Consider the following 18,544-nt stretch of genomic DNA (forward strand, 5'->3'; position numbering starts at 1 on the left):
TCGACAAGATGTGGTTCATGCAAGACGGAGCTCGACTCCATCGAAGCAGGAGAGTGTTCGACGTCCTGGAGCAGCACTTTGGAGACGGCATTCTGGCTCTGCGATATCCAGAGGCCACTGGCATGGGCCTCGAATGGCCGCCATGTTTTCAGATATGGACACATGCGACTCCTTTTTGTGGGCCTATATTAAAGACAAGATGTACAGCAATAATCCCAAAACCATTGTTGTGCTGGAAACAGCCATTCAGGAGATCATCGACAGCATCAGTGTTCCGACACTTCAGCGGGTCGTGCAGAATTTCGCTATTCATCTGCACCACGTCATCGCCACCTATGGCAGGCATATTGAACATGCCATAACCGAAATACGAATATCTGTAGTGACGTTTACATGTTGAACAAAATGGGTGCACGCCGTAGTTTGTAACTAATTTAAGTTTTTTTCATATTGTACAATAATTGTCCGCATGGTACCACTCTAGTGGCCGATGTCGGAGCCAACGTCTTGCTGCATCAATAACCTCCACATCATCCATGTACTGCTTCACGTGGAGTTCATCCTTCATGCTAGTCGTAAGGTGCGAGGCCCGGACTGTAGAGTAGACGAGGACGAACAGTCCAATCAACATTTGTGATCTCCTCACGGGTGCGCAGACACGTTTGAGGGCCGGCTGGTGTGGCCGTGTGGTTCTAGGCGCGTCAGTCTGGAACCGCGAGACCGCTACGGTCGCAGGTTCGAATCCTGCCTCGGGCATGGATGTGTGTGATGTCCTTAGGTTAGTTAGGTTTAAGTAGTTCTAAGTTCTAGGGGATTGATGACCTCAGATGTTAAGTCCCATACTGCTTAGAGCCATTAAAAAAAAAAAAAAAGTTTATCGTTGCGCCATGAGGAAGGTCATGAAATAGAGTAACCGCTATAGAGTCCCAGAGACCGTCACCCTGACTTTATCGGCTGAGGGGGCAGCTTTGAACTTTTTCTTCGGAGGAGAGGTCGTGTTGCCCCACTCCATCGATTGTAATTTTCCTTCCGCTTCGAAGTCATGAACCGATGTTTCATCACCTGTGATGATGTTCGACAAAAAATTGTTACGATCAGGCTCGAACCTGGCAAGCAATTGCGCACAGATGATTCTGTGTCGCTCTTTATGTCCTTACATTAGGTAGTGAGGAACCTAGCGGTCACACACCTTTGAGTATCTCAACTGGTGGGCGAGTGCGTCAGCACTTCCTGTTGTGCAGCGAGCTGTTTGATTGTGATTCATCGATCACCTCGAATGAGTGTGTCCACACGTTCTATCATTGCAAGACTCACAGGTGTGTGCGGCCGGCCGGCACGCGGGAGATTGACAGATTTGAGCGACTTTGTTGCGATAATGACAGACGCCTCGCCCAGAGGTTCACCGTGCTTTTGTTCACTGACAGTTTTCCGTAGACACCATGCTAGCGCCTGTGAATATCTGCTATGCTCTGGTTTTCCGCTTAAAGAAACTCAGTGACAGCGCTCTCTGCCGCTATGTCCCATAACATACTCCGCATTTTTTTAACCGAAATGGGCCGAGAAAAAATGTGTTACATTACGAATCCTGTCAGTTAAACAACGTCTTTTGAAGAAACCAGGGTATCACGTTCTCTCGTAGTCCCGTTTTGTATGGTTTTGATACCTGATTTGAAGTAAGTTCTCCATGTTCTATCACAAATTTACAAAAAAATTGGTTTTTCTTACTTAATTGAGTTGAAAGGGCGGTTACTTAGCAAATATTACCACGTCGAGTAATGCTTCCGCTAAGGGTGTCTCCAGGAATGGCGTATAGGGGGCCACAATGGTCAGCCAGGGCCAATACAACCGCCGAGAACTAAAAGTTATCTGTTCCACTTTTACTGTTATTCATCCCAACAAATATTGAACGTAACTATAATAAACGATGATTCATTGTACACAATAATAATATTCCTAATTAACAATAAAGGTAATAATTACCCAACATTAATAAATAATGATTTTTATTAAATAACAGAACAGTTAATTTTTCCACACAGCAATGGTGTGCACATGTAAGGGCAAAGAGGCAGTCGGTCATATGTTCCCTGTGACACGGAGAGACCAACACAGTCACCGAAGAACGACATAGCTTTCAAAACTGCTGCGACCTCCTATCGACTTCTAAGGTACAGATTGAGGAGATGACTTTAGAAGGAAAATCCACGTGATACTGACAACAAGAAGGTATTTTGAGTTTTTCAGTGTGTGTGTTTACCTCAATCAGAGAGAAGGGAATTTATGACCGTCTCCTGTTGTTGGAGAGAAGATTTATCGGCATGACTGTTAACGAACTGTGATGCGCAGCATTTGAACTGGCCGAGAGAAATAATCTTTCTCTTAATTTCAACAAAGAGAGTAGAATGTCTGGGAAGCGATGGATTGGTGGTTTGCGGAAATAGTTTCCAAGACTGAGGTTGAGGTCTACTGACTAGGATGTGCAATGTGGGTCCACAAACAATATGTGGCTATTGATGAAACCAAAACGATTATTTGTGCGATAACTCTGCTAAAAAATATTCTAATCACTTTACTTTTTCTCGGTAGTAATAATGAATTTGTTCTTGAAAACATTATTCTTTTGTGTAATTTTTTTCCTCTCAACACGTAATTTGCGCTGTAATACTTTCTTTTGCTCTCAGTGCGGTGTTTCAAAGCTGAAAATGGTTTTCTCAATTTATTTAGCCTTTCTTACTTGTGGTCAATGTGTTTGTCCCGTGGGGCAAACTGGCCTTTTACGTATTTTTTCGGTTATTGACTATTTAGGAACTTTCGTTTTTCCAACGACAATGAAAAAAAATCGAGCAGATGGGAGAATAGTTTGATTGTACACCCCGAGATTTTAGTGGTCTTAGATCGACTGCATCTTGCTGTAAAAGGAAAAAGAATCACCAAACGTAGGATCACCGTCAGTGCGCTCTTTCCCTGCCTCAGATAACACCTGAATGTAATGACAGAGGATGTCGATGAAAGTTCAGTTTACGTACAAATCTGATACAAGGAATCAGCAAACATTTATCCACGAATTTCGCTGGGGAAAACTGCGTTCTCCTCTACTCTTTGTTTAACTGGGACCCTAAACCTTTTGGACACCCTGCATACATTAAGTTTAATGACGATATCACGATGAGGAGCACTGAAAGACCTAAGTCGAAACAAGGCCCCGAGAGTAGACATTCCATTAGAACTACTGATAGCCTTGGGAGAGCCAGCCCTGACAAAGCACCACCATCTGGTGAGCAAGATGTATGAGACAGGCGAAATACCCTCAGACTTCAAGAAGAATATAATAATTACAATCCCAAAGAAAGCAGGTGCTGACAGATGTGAAAATTATCGAACTATCAGTTTAATAAGTCACGGCTGCAAAATACTAACACGAATTCTTTACAGACGAATGGAAAAACTGGTAGAAGTAGACCTCCGGGAAGATCAGTTTGGATTCCGTAGAAATATTGGAACACGTGAGGCAATACTGACCCTACGACTTATCTTGGAAGCTAGATTAAGGAAAGGCAAACCTACGTTTCTAGCATTTGTAGACTTACAGAAAGCTTTTGACAATGTTGACTGGAATACTCTCTTTCAGATTCTGAAGGTGGCAGGGGTAAAATACAGAGAGCGAAAGGCTATTTACAATTTATACAGAAACCATATGGCAGTTATAAGAGTCGAGGGGCATGAAAGGGAAGCAGTGGTTGGGAAGGGAGTGAGACAGGGTTGTAGCCTCTCCCCGATGCTATTCAATCTGTATATTGAGCACACAGTAAAGGAAACAAACGAAAGTTTGGAGTAGGAATTAAAATCCATGGACAAGAAATAAAAATTTTGAGGTTCGCCGATGACACTGTAATTCTGTCAGAGACAGCAAAGGACATGGAAGAGGAGCTGAACGGGATGGACAGTGTCTTGAAAGGAGGATATAGGATGAACATCAACAAAAGCAAAAGGAGGATAATGGAATGTAGTCGAATTAAGTCGGGTGATGCTGAGGGAATTAGATTAGGAAATGAGACACTTAAAGTAGTAAACGAGTTTTGCTATTTGGGGATCAAAATAACTGATGATGGTCGAAGTAGAGAGTATATAAACTGTAGACTGGCAATGGCAAGGAAAGCGTTACTGAAGAAGAGAAATTTGCTAACATCGAGTATAGATTTAAGTGTCAGGAAATCGTTTCTGAAAGTATTTGTATGGAGTGTAGCCATGTATGGAAGTGAAACATGGACGATAAATAGTTTAGACAAGAAGAGAATAGAAGCTTCCTGTCAGATTAAAACTGTGTGCCGGACCGAGACTCGAACTCGGGACCTTTGCCTTTCGCGGGCAAGTGCTCTACCAACTGAGCTACCCAAGCACGACTCACAACCCGTCCCCACAGCTTTACTTCTACCAGTACCTCGTCTCCTACTTTCCAAACTTAACAGAAGCTCTCCTGCGAACCTTGCAGAACTAGCACTCCTGAAAGAAAGGATATTGCGGAGAGATGGCTTAGCCACAGCCTGGGGGAAGGTAGGAGACAAGGTACTGGTAGAAGTAAAGCTGTGAGGACGGGTCGTGAGTCGTGCTTGGGTAAATCAGTTGGTAGAGCATTTGCCCGCGAAAGGCAAAGGTCCCGAGTTCGAGTCTAGGTCCGGCATACAGTTTTAATCTGCCAGGAAGTTTCATATCAGCGCACACTCCACTGCAGAGTGAAAATCTCATTCTGGAAACATCCCCCAGGTTGTGGCTAAGCCATGTCTCCGCAATATCCTTTCTTTCAGGAGTTCTAGTTCTGCAAGGTTCGCAAGAGAGCGTCTGTTAAGTTTGGAAGGTAGGAGACGAGGTACTGGTAGAAGTAAAGCTGTGAGGACGGGTCGTGAGTCGTGCTTGGGTAGCTCAGTTGGTAGAGCACGTGCCCGCGAAAGGCAAAGGTCCCGAGTTCAAGTCTCGGTCCGGCACACAGTTTTAATCATCCAGGAAGTTTCATATCAGAGCACACTCAGCTGCAGAGTGAAAATCTCATTCAAGAGAATAGAAGCTTTCGAAATGTGGTGCTACAGTAGAATCCTGAAGATTGGATGGGTAGATCACATAACTAATGAACAGGTATTCAAAAATCGCTCTGAGCACTATGGGACTAAACTGCTGTGGTCATCAGTCCCGTAGAACTTAGAATTACTTAAACCTAACTAACCTAAGGGCATCACAAACATCCATGCCTGAAGCAGGATTCGAACCTGCGACCGTAGCGGTCGCGCGGTTCCAGCTGTAGCGCCTAGAACCGCTCGGCCACTCTGGCCGGCGTAGAGGTATTGAACAGAATTGGGGAGAAGAGGAGTTTGTGGCACAACTTGACCAGAAGAAGGGACTGGTTGGTAGAACATGTTCTGAGGCATCAAGGGATCACAAATTTAGTATTGGAGGGCAGCGTGGAGGGTAAAAATCGTAGAGGGAGACCAAGAGGTGACTAAACTAAACAGATTCAGAAGGATGTAGGTTGCAGTAGGTACTGGGAGACGAAGAAGCTTGCACAGGATAGAGTAGCATGGAGAGCTGCATCAAACCAGTCTCTGGATTGAAGATAACAACAGCAACAATCACGATGAGGTCATCACAATGCAGATTGGTCTACACGTATAAAATTATGGGCTACGCAATGAAAGTGAAATGTAAAGACAATGTAGCCGCTGTAATGGAATACAGTACCTTTGTGTAGATCGTAGACTTCCTTCATTATCAGCTCCAGTCGACTTTGGGCCAGGAAGGTCCTTCGAATGTTCCCGAAAGGGAACTGGGGCTCTACCTGGAAGACGCCCTTGCGGGTCCAGTACTTGAACCTGTTGGCGAACCACAGGTAGGTAGCCGTGAGCGCCACCAGCGCCACGGCCACCAGCTCGGCCAACCACGACTCCAGGAAGACGGCCATTGCGTCACGGGCGCGGCGCTACCCACCCGCTGCCAGCAGTACTGAAACACACGATGCGTGCAACGTACAGACTCTATCGGTTTTCATAACGCATGTAGACAAAGCAAATTGCGGAACAAGATTTTTTATCAATACATAGTATTGCAAACACGATGTTTGCTAGTTATTTACACGTCCCTTAGAGCATGTTGCTGTTGTGGTCTTCAATCCGAAGACTAGTTTGATGCAGCTCTGCGTTCTACTCTATCCTGTGCAAGCCTCTAGATCCCCGAACAACTAATGCAACTTACATGCTTCTGAATCTGCTAACTTCTCTCCAGTATTAACTTGGTGACCCTTTGGTGTCTCAGAGTGTGTCCTATCAACTGAAACCTTCTTCAAATCTGGTTGCGTCACGAATTTATTTCCTCCTGTTGTGTACATAGTTCCTCGTAGTCAGCGCGTACACAACTTTCCCACTAGAGCGCGCCCCGCTAAGCACAACAGCACAGGCGCAGCACTCGTCCGTCTCCACGCTATGAGATGGCGCTGTCTTAGAGACGGACCAAATTCTGCATCCGCTGATCCACGTATTAATATGTAATGCAGCCAATGAGATTGCTGCTAACGTATAACCTTTTCTCCTCGCGGATCACACTCGCGCAGTGATACCTGAACGCGCGATGTATTATAATGAGTGTACAGACCTCCGATTAGTCAGTGAGCATTAGTCTGCACCAGTCTGTACCAGTCTGCATTAGTCTGCATTAGTCTAAAGTCAAGTTACAGCCTGCGCCTAATAAGATTATCATATTCCTGTACATAGCCATGAAGATAAATGAATAGACACTTTGTCAAGTATCAGAGATATGTGAGAAGAAGATTAACGTACCAAGACCGAAGGAACTTCAGATTGTCAATTGTAAATAGCATCCAGAACCAAGTTAACTTATTTTTATGCTTTGTTATTATTTTAATAAATGTGTGTGAAAATTAATCAAGTTCTGTTTAAAGTTGGCCACCGTCAATCTGCTAGTCTAAGCGTGCAAGTAGCATTTCTATCGTCTGACGTAACGGCAGAAGATAAACACGCCACTATATGACCACGAGACATGTTGCTGACACTCGCCTACTTCGTTAGAGCGACAAGTCAAATAATCTGATGGTGTGTGTACCGAAGGTCTTACAGTACGCACACCACACCTCCCCAGTTCTGTTCAGTACCTCCTCGTTAGTTACGTGCTCTATCTATCTAACCTTCAACATTCTTCTGTAGCACCACATTTCAAAAGCCTCTATTTTCTTCTTTCCTAAAATGTTTCACTTTTATACATGGCTACACTCCATACAAATACTTCCAAAAAAGATTTACTAACACTTGAGTCTATAATCTATGTTGACAAATTTCTCTTTCTCAGAAACTCTTTTCTTGCCATTGTCATTTGCATTTTATATTCCCTTTACTTAGGCTGTTATCAGTTATCGCATGCCCAAGGAGCAAAACTCATCTACTTCTTTGTCTCGTTTCCTAATCTAATTCCCTCGGCATCACCTAACTTAATTCGACTACATTTATTTATCCTTTTTTTGCTTTTGTTGATGATCATCACATATTCGTCTTTCAACACACTGTCCACTCCATCCAACTGCTCCAGCAAGTCCTTTGCTGTCTCTGACAGAATTACGTCATCAGCAAACCTCAAAGTTTTTATTTCTTCTCCCTTTAATTCATTCTTCAAATTTTGCTTTCATTCCCTTTACTTCTTGCTCAATGTACAGACTGATTAACATCGGGGGAAGGTTACAATCCTGTATCACTTCCTTCTCAACCACTGCTTCCTTTTCGTCCCCCTCGCCTCGTATCACTGCTATCTGTTTTCTGTACAGGTTGTAAATAGTATTTCGCTCCTTGTATGTTACCCTTAATACCTTCACTATTTTTAAGAATGTATTCCACTAAACGTCATCAAGAGTCTTCTGTAAGTCTACAAATGCAATAGACGTAGGCTTGCCTTTTCTTAACCAATCTTCCAGAAGAAGTCGCAGGGTCAGTACTGCCTCCTGTGTGCCTTCATTGCTCTGGAATCCAACCAGAGCTAGGCTTCTACGACTTTTCCATTTTTCTGTAAAGAATCCGTGTCAGTATTTTGCAACAATGACTTATTAAACTGACAGTTCGGTAACATTCACACTTATCAGCACCTACGGTTCTTTGCTATTAAATCGTTATATTCTTATTGAATTCTGAGGGTATATCAACAGTCTCTTATATCTTGCACTCTAGACGGAAGAGTGTTGTCATGCCTGGCTCTCCCGTACTATCAGTAGTTCTGGCGGAGTGTCATCTACTCCTGGGGTCGTATTTCGACCTAGGTCTATGCTCCGTCAAATTCTTCTCGCAGTATCATATCTCCCATCTCATCTTCATCTATTCCTCTTCCATTTCTATGGTATTGCCTTCCGATTTCATCTCCCTTGTATAGAGCGTATAAACGATTTTTTCATTGAAATTATGTGAAACTGTCAGTTTATAGGATATCCATACATGATTCATAACATTAATGAAAACATCATTTTTTTAGTCGTACTCGTGCTAATACACTCTTAAAAACTAAGCCTTTTATTCTATTTTACATAATTTATTTTATTTTATTGTTACAGGCTACCAGTTTTTAAATAGAAATTATTCCTTGGAACTGAAGGACTTGTCCAGGAGAAATGATTTTATGTTAAATTTAAAACTTGCCTTGCTGCCTGTCAGAAATTTTATGTTATTGGGCAAATGGCGAAAATTTTTGTTGCTGTATATTGAAACCCTTTCTGTGCCACTGACACCATTAGTAATGGGTAATAAAGAACATTTTTTTCCTCTAGTGTTGTAGATACAGATGTCACTGCTCTTCTCAACTTGTGGTGTATTATTTACGACAGTGCATTTTAAAATGTCTTAACTCTTTAAAGAGATACATAAATGACGCCCGCGGATGAACAACACATATTAGTCTTTCTGCTTGCTTTTGCGCAATTAATACTTTCTTTTTAAGTAGTGAGTTAACTCAGTGAATGCTTCCATGAGACATTATTGAGTAGAAACACGCAAAATATGTCACGAGGTTGATTCGTTTGTTTCCAAGACTAGCAATTATACCAAGAGCAAAAGTAGCTCAATTTAACTGCCTGAGAAGCTCAGTAACACGCTTCTTCAAATTCAAGCGTCCATCAACACGTAAATCAAAAATTTCGAAACGTTCTATCCTATTTTCTGACGTCTATTCATATGCTACACCAGTTGTCGGTATGGCTCTATTTTTTGTGCAGAACTGAATATAGAGCGTTTTCTCAAAATTTAGGGAGGTATATTTTCAGAGAATCACTCAATAATTCTTTTTAAATATGACTGATAATCTCTTCTCTGGGTTTATCCCTAATGTAATTTATTGTAACACTAGTAACATTTCAAAAAGGTACCAATTCTGTATGTTGAAATTTAATTTATTGTATTTTTTCCTGGGGAATGGCAGCCCATTCTTCACGGAGTACTGCACTGAGGACAGCTAACGAAGTCGGTCGGTCAGGTTTGGCACGAAGTCGGCGTTCCGAAACATCCCAAAGCTGTTCTATATATTTCAGATCAGGACTCTATGCAGGTCAGTCCATTACAGGGATGTTATTTTATTTTATTTATTTACACGTCAAGTTCCGTAGGACCAAATTCAAGAGCAAATCTCCAAGGTCATGGAACGTGTCAGTACATGAAATTACAACATAAAATTATTAACAGAGAAATAAAAATTTTATGAGCGTAAATAACCGCAGTCAACAATATAACATAAGAATCACCTTAATTTTTCAAGGAACTCCTCAACAGAATAGGAGTGACCGATGCGGAAACTCTTTAGTTTCGATTTGAAAGCGCGTGGATTACTGCTAAGATTGTTGAATCAAGTGATAGCTTATTGAAAATGGATGCAGCAGTATACTGCACATCTTTCTGCGCAAGAGTTAAGGAAGTCCGATATCAAGGAGGTCTGATTTCTGCCGAGTATTATCTAAGTGAAAGCTGCTTGTTCTTAGAAATAAGCTAATATTGTTAACAAGAAATGACAGTAAGGAATATATATATATATTCAGAGGCAAATGTCAAAATACGCAGACTCGTGAACAAGAGGTTCGTGAACTTACACCACTTATTGCCCGAACCGCCCGTTTCTGAACCAAAAATATCCTTTTAGAATGCGAAGAGTTATCCCAAAATATAATACCATACGACATTAGCGAATGAAAATGAGCAAAGTAGACTAATTTTCATGTCGAACAATCACTCACTTGAGATACCGTTCAAATAGCAAATTACGTGTTAGAAACTGTAACAACTTTAGCGTTAGTTTATTTTCAACAAGCCATGAACTTAGGTCATGAACTGCACTATTTGAAACTGAGCCAATGTTTCACGTAACATCCGTTGCTACTAAGCTAGTGTCGTCAGCAAACAGAAATATTTTGGAGTTACCCATAATACTAGGGGGCATATCATATTTATAAATAAGGAACAGAAGTGGCCCAAACACTGATCCCTGGGGCACCCCCACTTGACTGTACCCCACTCAGACCGCACATCACAACTATTCTCAACGTTGTGAGTAATGACCTTATGCTGTATGTCGTTAAAGTAAGAGGTGAACCAATTGTGAGCTACTTCCTGTATTCCATAATGGTCCAACTTCTGGGAGCAATATTTTGTGACCAACACAATCAAACGCCTTACTTAATTTAAAAAAATTTACCTAGCGTTCGATAGCTTTTGTTTAACCCATCCAGCACCTCACTGAGAAAAGTTGTTAAGCGACTTCTAGAGCTGAACTGTTCCTTTTATAGCAAATCGTGTGATATACAATGATCAATTATTCTTACATACACAGCCTTTTCAATAACGTAAGCGAACACTGATGGCGTAGAAATAGGTCTAAAATTGTCCTTTCTCCTTTTTTATAAAGCGGCTTTACTACTGAGTACTTCAGTCGTTCAGGGAACTGACGATTCCAAAAGGAAAAATTACAAACGTGGCTGAATACAGGGCCAACATGTGCAGCACAGTACTTTAATATTTTGCTAGGCACTCTTTCATAACCAAGAGAATGAAGTTATAATGAAATCTAGACCTCTCGCTGCTTACAGGCGTTGATAAACATAAACGGGGACAGTCGAAAAATGTGCGCCCCGACCAGAACTCGAAACCGCGACCTCCTGGTTATATAGCAGACGCTCTATCGGAATGAGCCACAGAGGACACAGGCGATAGTGTGACTGCAGGGCACGCTCCCCGTGAGACCCACACTTTCCAACTTTCTGTCCACACACTACATTTGTAGTGCCCGTGCCCACCATATCATTACTGGCGCCAGTCGATGTACCGATTCCCGTAAGAGTTCGGGTAATTTTGAGTGCATCCGCACTAAGGACGATCATTGGCCGGTAAGCCTTATATCTATGACGCTGGTATCTGTACAGATATCGTTGGTGATCTTGCAGCTATCGAAGAATGACGTTATAATCAAATCTAGACCTTTCGACGTTTACAGGCGTTGAAAAATATCAACGGGGACTGCCGTGAGTAATGAATATGGTGGTCAGGGGCACTACAAGTGTAGTGTGTGGACAGGAAGTTGGGAAGTGTGCGTCTCACGGGGAGCGTGCCAGAGATAAGTTCCTGCTGTCGCACTGCTGTCTGTGTCCTCGGTGGCTCAATCAGCCGGCACGGTAACTCACTGTGTTCGGTCAGAGGGTCAGCTGCCCTCTGTAATAAAAAAAAAACTGAGTTAATGGATCAACGACGAACTGAAACGTGTGTCTTGCGACGTCCGTCCCGAGCAGATGCAATGGTCGAAAACGAACAAAATGAGATTACAAAAAAAAAAGTCGGCTAGAGCGTATGCCATGTAAGCAGGAGGTCCATGGTTCGAATCCCGATCGGTGCACACATTTTTCAACTGTCCCCGTTGATATTTATCAACGCCTGTAAGCAGCGAAAGGTCTAGAATTCATTATAACTTCATTCTTCGAGAGCTGCAAGATCACCAATGATGTCTGTACAGATACCAGCTACATATAACAATGAGAGTCCTTGGTCTTCAGTGATTTAATTATTGACTCAGTCTCCCCCTTGTCTGTATCACAGAGGAGTATTTCAGAGATCAATCCCGGAAAGGCACTTGCCATAAAAATTATATGATTCCCTGTAGAAACTAAATTTTTATTTAATTCACCAGCAATGCTCAGAAAATGATTATTAAGTACTGTACATATATCTGATTTATCAGTAACAGATTTTTCTTTACTTCGAACTGACTTTATATCGTCGACCTTGCGCTGCTGACCAGACACTTCCTTTACAACTGACCATATGGTTTTAATTTTATCCTGTTAATTAGCTGTTCTATTTGCATACCATATACTCTTTGCCTTCCTAATAAAATTTTAAGCATTTTACATTAATGTTTGTAATGGGCTACTGCAGCTTGATTGTGTCTACTTCTAACAATTTGATATAATTCCCGCTTTGTTCTACATGATATCCTTATCCCACTAGTCAGCCACCTGGGCTGCTTTTTACTGTTAGTATCCCGTTTAGGACGTTCTAATGGGAAGCCACTCTCAAAGAGCATGAGAAATGTGTCAAGAAAATTATTATATCTATGATCTATGTTATCAGCGCTATAAACATCCTGCCACTCTTGTCCCTTGACAAGGTTTAAAAAAACTCTATCGCTGTTGGATTAACTTTCCTACATAGTTTTTAGTTACATGTTACATTTGTTTGAGTACAACAGCCTTTTAGTGTTAAAATTTGTGCATCATGGTTTGAAAAGCCATTCACCCTTTCACCGACAGATTGCCCATCTATTAATAAAGAAAGAATAAAAATATTGTCTGTGGTTGTGCTACTGTTCCCCTGCACCCTAGGTGGAAAAAAATAGTCTGCATCAGATACCATGAACTTAGTAGCTCTTCCAACATCCTTTTTCTTGCACCATAATACACAAAATTTATATTGAAGTCACCATATATAACTAATTTCTGGTAGTTCCTACAAAGAGAATCAAGTTCCCTCTCTAGCTTGAGCAAAAATGCTCTGAAGTCAGAGTTAGGGAACCTGTAAACACTGCACAACATTCAAATGTCTGTTCAGTGCAGTGCCGTGATACGTCTAAGGACTCAAAAATTGTCGTGTAACGACTCCTCCACAGGTGGTGCATTATGAATAGGTGCTCGATCGTGTTGAAAGATGCAGTCGCCATCCCAGAATTGCTCTTCACCAGTGGGAAGCAAGAAGGTGCTTAAAACATCAACGTAGGCCTGTGCTGTGATACAGCCACGTAAAACAACAAGGGGTGCAAACCGCTCCAGGCAAAAAACACGAGCTCACCATAGCAGCACTGCCTCCAAATTTTACTGTTAGCACTACACACGCTGGCAGATGACGTTCACCGGGCATTCGCCGTACCCACACGCTGCCATCGGATCGACACATTGTGTAACTCCACACAACGTTTTTCCACTATTAAATCGTCCAATTTTTACGCTCCTTACACCAAGCGAGGCGTAGTTTGGCTTTTGCAGGCGTGATGTGTGGCTTATGAGCAGCCGCTCGACCATGAAATCCAAGTTTTCACACCTCCCGCCTAACTGTCATAGTACCTGCAGTGAATCCTGATGCAGTTTGGAATTCCTGTGTGATGGTCTGGATAGATGTCTGCCTATTACACATTAAGACCCTCTTCAAATATCGGCGGTCTCTATCAGTCAACAGATGAGGTCAGCATGTACGTTTTTGTGCTGTACGTGTCCCTTCACGGTTCCACTCCACTATCACACCGGTTATAACGGACCTAGGGATGTATAGGAGTGTGGAAATCTCACATACAGACGTACGATACAAGTGACACCCAATCACCTGAGCACCTTCGAAGTCTGTGAGTTCCGTGGAGCGACCCATTCTGCTCTCAGGATGTCTAATGAGTACTGAGGTCGGTGATATGGAGTACCTGGCAGTAGGTGGCAGCACAATGCACTTAATATGAAAAACGTATCTTTTTGGGGGAATCCAGGTACTGTTGACCACATAGCGTATCAATCTGAAAATTATTTCACGTGCTAATGTCTTCGGTCCGTTGGCGATATAAAAAATTTGAACTTCTATGTCAATGCAAACAAAATATACTGCTATTTACGTCACGCATTTTGATATCTTAACATTGTCGATACCGATAACGAGCAATAATCATGCTAAATCTCGATTCCCGGGATGGATGAACTATCACTGTACATAATTAAGTCCGAACGGAACCCCCGGTGCGGAAATCCTACTCGCACTTACCCGGATCTTTTTAAAAGAACTTCTAGAAAAATGAACTCACGCTTGCAACGAATTAACGTGCTAAATTCGAAAAATGTTTCTCTTTAAAAAATATGACTTTGTGATTAGATAGCTATCGACGAGACTGCCATATCGCCGGCCGGTGTGAGCGAGCGGTTCTAGGGGCTACAGTCTGGAACAGCGCGACCGCTACGGTCGCAGGTTCGAATCCTGCCTCGGGCATGGATGTGTGTGATGTCCTTAGGTTAGTTAGGTTTAAGTAGTTCTAAGTTCTAGGGGACTGGTGACCTCAGAAGTTAAGTCCCATAGTGCTCAGAGCCATTTGAACCATTTTGAGACTGCCATATCGGAAAATTCTCTAGGTTTAAATTACGTTTTCGATCTATTCACGTGGCATTCGTTTCAGTTTAAATAAGCAAGATCTACTGGTTCTTTCAGGGTTTGTGCTAGAAGAAGAAGTGTGAATAATGCGTCTAGAAAGTTGGTAGTGACGTAATCTCAGCCGTTAAACAATGTAAAATCCAATTACCGCGCGAAGCGCGACAACTGCGGCTGTCTGCAGCAGTCACTCGACGGTTTTGCAACGAACGCGAGCAGCTGTAAGTTCAGCAGGTATTTGTTCACTGTTGTCCCATATTTCCACACTTTGCTTGTTACCATGTCTCAGGTACTGCAGAGATTGTTGGATCGACGATGTGGGAAAGATGAGTGTCAGGTCGCCAAACAAGTCTCTTCTGCACTACCAGATTCTGTCGTTGTTGCACGAGCATAGGAAACACTGACTGGTTAAGAAAAATAAATGCCTTCGACAGAATCAAGTAATCTTCGGTCTCCAAATGAGGATGCGTAAATAATTTTTGAAATTTTCGAGCGACTGGTTTTGTAAATAGCAGTGAAGGGTGTTAAACAACTGTGGCGTACGTTTCATATCTATGGTCAATGAAATATGGAACTACGAAATGAAAGTTGCAGCTTTTCTCCATACCTGAAACATAATACAGAGTGGTCTGTAAAGAACTGTTTACGCCACAGCTAATGAACTTAACTCGATATGTTTATCAGAAGCTGGAGTTTCGCATTTTAAAAGGCTATGCATTAGAATAAACACGAAATGTTTTGGTATATATGAATGCATGATTGGAAGGAAACCGCGACGTATGTGAGGCCTGCAACAGGGATAATTTAAATCATATTTATGGTTTCTGAATCAGACGCTTGTCTTATCCGCACAGTTCGCATATATAATTTGCGCTGAAGAAAACCAACGAAATTCTGAAGGGCGGTGAAACGAGTTCCTTCAATGACATGCCAATCGTGTGAAAACTCGCCTTAACACGTCCCTTTCATTTTTCAGCCTGGGTTCGTATCACTTTCACTATCTAGAAAGCAGTCTTTCGTAGTACAAACTCCTTTTATACATGACTAAATCTGCAACAAGACCTCTCATAGAGTACGGTGTGTATGGATGTATAAACTTTTGTGATCATATTTAAGTAAAGCATAAGTCAAACGAAAAAATGAAGTCCTTAAAAAAAAGTTACTTTTCTCTGAACACATTGCAATATTTCATTCGGTTATTAGAGTGTAATGATTTAGCGAGTGGGGTCCAATGACCATTTAGAAGTACCGTTCAGAGGTTGGTAACGTTATGAAACGAGACTCATTTGACCAAATGACGTTCTTCCATTGTTTCAAGTCCAGTTTTATGGCTTTGCCACTACATTTTCCTATTACGAGCGTTTGCATCACGGCTGAGTGAGTTCTGGAATTGCGGGTCATCCTTAAGTCTGTTCTTCTGGAGCACCCTTCGTGTTGTTTTGGTGCTGACAGGTTTCGCGAGTGGAACATTCAGTTCTGCAGTGACTTTTCCAGCTGTAGTTCTCTTACTTTTCCTCACAGTACTTTTCAATCTCAACACACACATTCTTCCGCATTGTGACCTAGCGGTGACGTCTTCCCGCTTTTCCCGTATTCGGCATAAACCTTTGATACAGTGTATCTTGAGACACCAAACATTTCGGCTACCTTGGTATCGTCCCGCACTGATGTTTAGTGAAAAACAGACGAGCTTGTCGGCTATCGGACCAGATCTGCGACTGGATTCAAGACTCCCTTGGCATAGAACTCAACACGTCGCTCTTAACGGAATAAAATCGGCAGAGGTGAAGGTAATTTCCGGAGTACCGCAACGAAGAGTGATAGGGCCGTTATTGTTTCCATTGTACATAAATGATATAATAGAAAGTGTGGGATGCTCTGTAAGACGTACGAGGATGATGCGGTTGTCTACAGCAAAGTAACAGTGCCAGAAGACAGTATCGATTCGCAGGCTGACCTGCATGGCGTAGATTCTGCCAGTGAATCGTAAACGTAAATGAATGTGACGTAATGCGCATACGTAGGAAAAGAAAGCTACTACTGTACAAATACATTATCGATGAGAAACTCCTGGAAACAGTATCTACCATAAAATATCTAGGAGTAAGTATCCAAAGCGACCGTAAGTGGAATGACCATATAAAACAAATAATAGTAAAAGCAGGTGCCAGACTGAGATTCATAAGTAGAATGTTAAGGAAATGTAACTCATCCACGAAGGAAGTGGTTTCTAAGGCGCTTACCAGGTAGGACTAATAGAAGACATAGAGAAATCCAACGAAGAGCGGCGCATTTCGCCACAGGACCGTTGAGTCGGCGCGAGAGCGTTACGGCGATGCTCAATAAACTCCGTTGGCAAACGTTACAAGAGAGGCGTTGTGCATCACGGAGAGGTTTACTGTTGAAATTTCGAGAGAACACATTCAGGGAAGAGTAGAGCAACGTATTATTTCCCACCACATACGTCTCCGACAAGCATACTCCTCACGCGCCAACAGGGCAGCCGGGGATCACTTAGTGGTACCAAAAGTACCCTGCGCCACACACCATTAGGTGGCTTACAGAGTATGATGCAGATGTAGATGTAACGGAAGCAATCACCATACGAGCACGAACATTTTTCCCACTTTCGAATTCACATAACTCCGGCGTAATGCGCTCAGAGCTATACAGAACACTGTTCTGACCGGGACTGACACTTGCAAAGTATTGACGAAGTTCCACAGGAGCCGTTGGTGGTCAAATACAACAGGCTTTGATGGCATCTGTGTTTATGTTCAAGCATGCATTTCTCACGGTACTCCTATGCCTTTGTCCAACACCGTACGCTACACTATGAACTTTGATCTAAATGCACGTTGTGTCACTTCTAAACGACAGAACGAATAGTAGGTCTTTGCTGGCACGTGATCAGCATCCTAACTGGCTATGAGCTTGATCTTTTCGTAGGCCTAGATCGAGATTGCTCTGAGAGTTATGAGCAACATAAGATAATGATTCAAATAGTTCAAATGGCTCTGAGCACTATGGGACTTAACATCTATGGTCATCAGTCCCCTAGAACTTAGAACTACTTAAACCTAACTAACCTAAGGACATCACACACATCCATGCCCGAGGCAGGATTCGAACCTGCGACAGTAGCAGTCCCGCGGTTCCGGACTGAGCGCCTAGAACCGCTAGACCACCGCGGCCGGCATAAGATAATGAGGGCCACTTATATAAGTTTACTGATCTAAATATTGGTTATACCTAAAGGATTAAATAAATTAAAATAAAATATCGACCTTGCAAAAAAAGTTGATAAACAAAACTAATATTAGGTTTTAACATCCTATCATCCTTCTCAAGGAAACCATCCCAGCATTTTTCTTATCGTTTTAGAGACGCTACAAGATGGGGATTTGAACCGCTGTACTCCCCCGTGCGAATCCTGTGTGTTACCTCAGCGACACCTCGCTCGACAAAAACCGACAATTTCATACAGGTCTAAGGATCTGACAGATTGCTACATTTTTGTCAAATAATTAAGGAATACACAGAATAAGAGATGTTACTTATTGACGAGTAGAAATGTCTGCGGTTTGAAAGTAATTTTAAACACTGGCATACTCGTATTTGGAGAACTAGAAAATTTAGAATGTTAATGCAACAGATGGTATTATTTTCGATTTCAGCTATCAGTCGTCCTTTGGAATTTTTATTGGCAGCTAGATCTGCCAATAAAAATTCCAAAGGACGACTAATAGCTGAAATCTATTATTTACAAGTCAATATAACGGTCGCTACGTGCAACAGCCTCTGATTGGAGGGTAATCAGATGGTAGAAAGTCTCGATTCATTATATTTTATGTTTGAGGAATAGG

General features: G+C 42.2%; 1 protein-coding gene across 1 annotated transcript in view; it reads right to left on the reverse strand.

Annotated features, from left to right (window-relative positions):
* Nucleotides 1–18,544, reverse strand: part of LOC124615959 (cytochrome P450 6k1-like) — an 83,424-nt gene that overhangs the window by 59,977 nt on the left and 4,903 nt on the right. The window contains exon 2 of the mRNA XM_047144162.1: nt 5,728–5,988. Within this exon, the coding sequence (XP_047000118.1) occupies nt 5,728–5,947 (220 nt within the window). The 5' untranslated portion in view covers nt 5,948–5,988. The remainder of the gene's footprint in view (nt 1–5,727; nt 5,989–18,544) is intronic.

Source organism: Schistocerca americana, chromosome 5 (genome assembly GCF_021461395.2).
Source record: "Schistocerca americana isolate TAMUIC-IGC-003095 chromosome 5, iqSchAmer2.1, whole genome shotgun sequence".
NCBI lineage: Eukaryota > Metazoa > Arthropoda > Insecta > Orthoptera > Acrididae > Schistocerca > Schistocerca americana.